This window comes from Dasypus novemcinctus, chromosome 22 (assembly GCF_030445035.2).
Source record: "Dasypus novemcinctus isolate mDasNov1 chromosome 22, mDasNov1.1.hap2, whole genome shotgun sequence".
Classification (NCBI taxonomy): Eukaryota; Metazoa; Chordata; class Mammalia; order Cingulata; family Dasypodidae; genus Dasypus; species Dasypus novemcinctus.
In genome coordinates, this window is record NC_080694.1 from 10387125 (window position 1) to 10394245 (window position 7121).

The window sequence follows — 7121 nt, forward strand, 5'->3', positions numbered from 1 at the left end:
GAAAAATGATTTATTGATGGCTGGCCGGACTCAGGTGCTTTCTATTTCAAACCCAAGCCCTGAACAAGAATTTCGAGTTCCTTTTATACAGAGGAAGGGCCAAATTGTTCTTTGCTTCAGTGCTCAATAGGCCCGAATTAGCACATATCCTCGACATCCTAGGCAAGTTTCCAGCATGGACCCTATACATTCCAAATAAGCTTCCAGCACATTTGGTCTGCACCTTCCTGAACATTTAAAGTTTATAGAGTTTGCATTGCTAAACTGCCTCCCGGGACTGGAGTCATTGCCATGGTCACCAGGCAGGACTGCAGCCTCCCACTGTCCCACACCCACAAGTCACAGACAGCTTAGGTTATCTCTGAAGAGACAAAGAGCCTCCCACCCATAACCCACATCAGTACAGGTATAGCTCTGTCTGTGGACATGGACATAGATTACATGGTCACAGGTTTCAATTTACATAAGACAGGTCCAGTATATACTACTTATCCTACTGAAATACCTAGTCACTGTTTTACTCTCAGAAATGGATATATTTGCATGATAATTTTTTATGATCCCAAAGAATAGAGGTATGCATAGCTTTGGTTATATGTATGTGTGTATAGGTACAAGAGAGTGTAAATTTCTGAGTATACATGGGTAGGTCTGTCTACATTGTATAGAAAGGTATCCAGATAGAATTATTTTTCTATGAATTATTCCAATTCTTCCTACGAATACAATCTAAGTAATGTGCTAATTAATTAATTTTGTTAATGTTATATGAACTGTAAACATGTTTATGACATAAAAAATTTCTAAGTGCTCCTTTAACCTCTGTGTTTCTCAAGCTGTAGATGATGGGGTTCAACATTGGAGTGATAACCCCATACAGCATTGAGATGAGCCTGTCCCTGTCTGGGGAGTGATGACTAGAGGAAGGGCGGATATATGTAAATATTGCTGTGCCATAAAACAAATATACCACAAGGAGGTGGGAAGCACATGTAGAGAAGGCTTTGCGCTTACCTTCGGATGATGGGATCTTCAGGATGGTGGATATGATGTAGAGATAAGAAATAAAGGTGATTAGAAAAGCACTGATCCCTAATATTCCTGCAACCACTAAAAGAACCATCTCTGCAAGGTACGTAGAAGAGCAGGAGAGTGCCACCACAGGTGGGATGTCACAATAATACTGGTTAACCTGATTGGACTTACAGAAAGACAGGTGGAATGTCAACACTGTATGCAGAAGGGAATTTAGAAACCCAGCTGCCCAGGTTCCAGCTGTCAGCTGGGCACAGCGTGCCATGGTCATGATGAATGTGTAATGAAGGGGGAAGCATATGGCCACATACCGGTCATAAGCCATGACAGCTAGAAGGAAGACCTCGGTCCCTGCCAGGGCCACCAAGAAATAAAGCTGCAAAGCACACCCAACAAAAGAAATATTTTGCTTCATAGTCAGGAGATTCTCAAGCATCTTGGGAACAGTAGCTGATGGGCAGAATATGTCTAAGAGGGACAAATTTGCCAAGAAGTAATACATGGGTGTGTGCAGTTTCTTTTCAGTCCCAATGGCAAGGAGAATGGTACCGTTTCCCATCAAGGTGACCAGATAGATGAGAGCAAAAACCACAAAGAGAGGATAGCGCACCTCGGGTAGATCAGAGAGCCCTATAAGGATGAATTCATTCAGGGTAGTGAGATTGTCCATGTCCATCTCTTCTTTCCACAAGACTCTTTCTGGAGCAAATGAAACCAAAAGAGGTTAAGATAAAAAACACTTAGCAGTCTAGTAATGAGGAACACTTGGAAAATAGTTTGGGATTGTTTGATGATGAATTGTGTTAGCCCTATTTTATTACAAATTTCAGTTATTTGAATTATTGATAAAAACATAGAATGCAGCTATTATGTTTCTAGGAATATTCATACTAAGTTCCTTTGCTCAGTTTCTTTGTTTCTAACGAAGAAACATTGTTGATCCTTCCTTTATATGTGAACATTAACGTATTTTAGTCTCAAAGCATACCTTAATATAAATTAAATACAAATTTTAGTCAAATTAAAGATAGCCTATGTAATATAAATAATGCCTGGTTGATAATGTCTGCATGTGACCAGAAGAACAGAAATATTTGCATATATATGCAATTCACTTCCCCCTTAAAGCTCAAATACTTGACAACATGGAGTTTCTAATTCTTATATGCTCTCATTTACTCTTGTATTATTTTCTATTTATGTTTTATTATACCATAATAGCCCAAATCATCAGAATATTTATGATTATTTACAACAAGCATTAATTTACTTGAAAGTCTACAATTGATACTTATGTACATGTCGTATTGCCCCATTAAAAACTAATATCTTTGTTTTTTGTTTAAATTGCCTTTATGTTCTCCTATTTTTCCTCACATAGAAAATATAATGTGTGTCATGTAGACACACATGGTAGATATGTGTGTCATGAAAAATGACACATAGAAGAAAGGATTGAATATAAAGATAAAAAAGAACATAAAAAAGCCATTTAAAATCCATAGGCAGAAAATTTAAAGCTCAATTATCAATAGTACAAAAAGATAAACAAAACAGAAAAAAATCACATCAGGATTCCTTAAAGGATAATTTTCTTTTTATACTTGTGTGTGTGTGTGTGTGTATGTTTTCACCTAACATTAACAATTTGGCATATATAAAGAAAGTTTTTAAAAATCACAAAAACATAAGAACAGAGTCCTAGAGATATTTTTCCATAAAAGGGGAATATAATTAAATTTTTTGAAAAATGTGAAATCACATACAGAATGGTTGTTTTCAGTTAAGTGAAGTGTGCATGATGTATACATGATAGATGATGTACTACAACTTGGAAAAATCTAATTTGTTCTGTTTTCTTAAAAAAATCAGATGTGAATGATAGAAATGTCAAACTAAAATTATGTTTAGAAAATAATGTGCAAAAGTCAGTTGCTACCATTTCTCTGTACTACCACTCACCCCTCATTTCTTTTACCTGGTAGAAATTCTTCATTATTTCTTAATTGAGATAAAAATATATAATACAATTTTTTCCATGAGAAATATTTAAATAGGAATTGCTGAGATTCATTGGAAAATGTTATTGCTCTTTCCTTCAGGTCATTGTTACTATCACTACCCTTTCCTTTTCTTAAAGACTACCAGATCTTTGTCCTACTTGAGAGAAAACTCTTTTCAGCAATACTGTTGAAACAATGAATCTTTTCAAAGAAAATTATCATACAAAGCACAAAATACTTAGATAATATTATTCAATGACAAAAGTTTGTTAAATGAGTGAATGAAGTTTGAAACAAAGGAACATCTGTAGCATTAATTCTCAACTTCTCAAATATTTAAGATTTTACTAAGTAATTTATATTATATTTTAGTATTTTAAAAAGATAATAGTCAATATAAAAAGGCACCTTTTTACAAGAAACATTAATATTTTGAGAGAGTAAATACAACTTTTATATTAAGGGCTCATTTTCCTTTACACCCACACTTACTAATTTGACCTAATTTTTCTAAACAAGGATAATAAGAAATAAGTTAGTACCTTACACCCAGGGCTCTAGATCAGGCTATATGAACAACATGTGTCCTCAAGAAATGAAAATACTTTTTACCTAAATTTCACCATTGAAAGTATAAATTACTTAAGTCAAAATTCTGGTTTCAGCACATAAAACTCAGAAATTTTTCATGTGAGGAGGGAACTTATTTAACAAACCCCTCCTTTTGAAGCAAACATAATTAAATCTCAGTTATTTGCCATATGATTAGAAAAGTAGAGGAGATATTTTTGTTAAAAATATATTGCTCAGGAAAAGATTCTGTAACTTCTCTAATTAACCCAATGAATCAACAGCTTATTTCCTCTAGAAGAAAAAGTCCTTATAAAGTTCAATCTCCAAAACTGCCATATGAGATTACTAAGTATAACTAAGCATATAAATACATGAATTATATATATTGAAGTCATATTATTAAACAGTAATAAACAGCCAAACAATTTAAGGAGTATCCAGAACAAGAGGCCTGTGGCTAGGTTTAGACTTACATTGGAAATTAACCAAGAATTATGCATTGTTATTTTGTGTCACTTACAGGTTTACATATGATCAAAAGCAAACATAACATAGATGGATCTTCTTCCTCTAACAAACAGTTTCTTCAAGTTTCCACTATACAGAGAAAAAGGAAATTATTTTGTTAAGCAAAATTATCACTAAAAATCTTAGATCTTAAGATAATTCAAAATTTATAATTTAATATAACAAGAAAATCTTACATTTAAAATTTCATTGAAAATGGACTATTGAATTGTCTATTAAAATACATTGCTAAAGAAAAGATCTTTCACACCTATTAATACCCATTGAATTGATAACTGATAAACTAGTGGAAACAAAAAAAAGCCTTTCTAAGATATAATCTCTCCCCTGCTTTGTGATATCCTTGTAGACTATTATGATCTTGGAAATATAAATCAAGCTAGAAATATAAATCAAGAATTGGTCAGAAACATGCTTTATATACAACAGAAATTTAGATACAATGGTATTGGTCACACTTGTGTAGAATCAATATTTCTTCAGACTGGAACGATTTTCATACATTTATTTAGCCACCCACTCTAATATTATTAAAATATAGACATTATCTTACTTAGTTAATATTTGATTTTAACAAATGCCTTAAATATTACACCATACCACACACGCATCTTTATAAATATCTGTTTTTACCATAGAAAATCCAAAATTTAACAAAGAATTTTCTTCTCAGTTTCAGAAATTTCATTACCAATACAAGATTTCAACAAGATGAAAATAAAATGATCTGACAAAAGAAAAACACATCAGTTAAGAAAAACAAATACTTCATTTTATAGAGAGTTCATATTGGAAATTATTCTATAATTTATATTATACCTCATTTCCCCTTAGGAGAAGCAACAATTAAGACTCTTGAGGGAATATACAGCTTTTCTTGTTACAACTGAAGTACTCCCAACCTAATAATGGGTACTTATTTTATAAATAATCAATTTAATATTTTGAAAAAGAAATTAAATTGTAGAAGAGTGATATTTTGGTTATTTTAATGTCTTAAGATACAGCAAATTTTTTTTCAGGAATTGTATTGCCAGACAAAAGTGAATAATTATTTTATGTCATTAAGGTATTTTTGCTGTAACGAATAAAAGTTTCCCAAAAATATTAATATATAATGAACTCACTATAAATTTTCATTTTTCATGATAGGTAAACATTAACACTATTTTATTGTATTATTACATATTTTAGATTGTTAATATTATTTGCTATTCACCATGAAAATTGTGTTGTTATGACCCTTTTAGTACCCTTGGTATGATTTTTATCTTAATTTAAAATTTAAATCCTAACATGAATTTTCAGTAGTTCATTGATTATCTAGGTCCTTGAGATTATCATAAATTATTTTACCTAAATTTACACATGCTTAAATATATATTTTAAGAACACAGGAGTTCAAATCAATTATTTCTTTATATCACCTAATTGTTCTGGAATTTCTACCACGATGTTAAATAACATTGGAGAGAATAGGCATCCTTGTCTTGTCTCCAATCTTAGAGGAAAATTTTAAGACTTTCACCATTGGACATGATGTAAGCTTTTTTTTTTTTTTTTTCTCCTTGTCTTTTATCCTATAGAGAAAGCTTCCTTTTATGCCAATCTTTTATTAGAAAAAGGATGCTGGATTTTGTCAATGCTTTTTTGCTTCAATAGTGATGATCATGAGTTTTTCCCCTTTGATTTGTTAATGTGGGGTGTAATGTTAATTGCTTTTCTTGTGATGAACAACACTTGCATACCGGGGATAAAGCCCACTCGATCAAACTGTACAATTATTTTAATGTGCCGATGGATTGAATTTTCAGGTATTTTGGTGAGGATTTTTGCATCAATATTCAAAAGAGAAATTGGTCTGTAATGTTTTTTTCTTGTAGAATCTTTACATGGCTTTGATATTAGGAAGACGTTGGCCTCCTAAAATGAGTTAAGTAATATTCTTTCCCCTCCAGTTTTTTGGAAGAGTTTGAGCAGTATTTGAAATGAATACTTCTTCAATGATTGGCTAGTTTATCTGTGAAAACATCTGGTACCAGTCTTTCCTTTGTTGGTAGATTTTCATGACTGATTATATCTTTCTATTAGTGATTGGTCTGTTAAACACATAGGAACCATCTGAAGCCTATTAATCTCTAAGGGCTATAGTTAACAGCTAATTTTAAAATAATAGAGTCAGATAAAAGGAATAGACAAATTTTGATTAAGGATTTTATAAATAATTATACTCTGTTATATTGAGGAAATAGATTTATATATTTTCCTAGATAGGGCCTACTGAGGGGGTGTTGATTTCAAAAGGGCATATGGCTTGTCTATGGTGTCACAACATCCCTGTGGACCTCAGGGGCACTTTTGTTTGAGGCTTTTATTACTGTAGAAGTTTGTGAAGTCTGACTGAAATCTGGATAGTGTGACCACTTGAATGACACCCCAGCTCACTTTGCAATCTCTGAGACACAAAATCCATATTTTATTTATTTACCCATGTTGGTTAACTCCTTCCTCCAAATACATCACTCATTAAGGTGTCAGGAAGGCTCATCCCTGGGAGTTATGTCTCATGTTGGACAGAAGGTAATGAGTTTATTTGCAGTTTGCCTAAGAGAGAGGCCACATTTGAGAAATAAGGTGGTTTTCAGAAAGCAACTCTTAGGCATTAATTATACTTAGGCTTAATTTCATTGTTACAGGAATAAGCTTTGTAAATGTAGCCCTTAAGATCAAGGGCTTCACTTGTTCTGTTTTCATTTATTGTGGCTTGTATAATCCAGAGCTTTTTGCCATCTTATTTTAAGAAGGAGCAGGAATTCCCTAAGAGAAACATAGTATTTCTTTTGGCTATTGTGGGGGCCTCTCTCTATCCAGTAAACATACCTACAGGCAATCAGGATACCTTTACGTGGAGGTATCTAGCTATATAGTTTACAATATGTTCAAAGAAATCAGGACACTTGATCACATCCTATGTTTTCCTTC

General features: G+C 32.6%; 1 protein-coding gene across 1 annotated transcript; it reads right to left on the reverse strand.

The window, feature by feature from the left end:
- Positions 1-745: 745 nt before the first annotated feature.
- On the reverse strand, positions 746-1711 carry LOC101425002 (olfactory receptor 5V1-like). Its single transcript, XM_004484818.2, has one exon. The coding sequence runs from the start codon at positions 1709-1711 to the stop codon at positions 746-748; it is 966 nt and encodes a 321-aa protein (XP_004484875.2).
- Positions 1712-7121: the final 5410 nt, after the last annotated feature.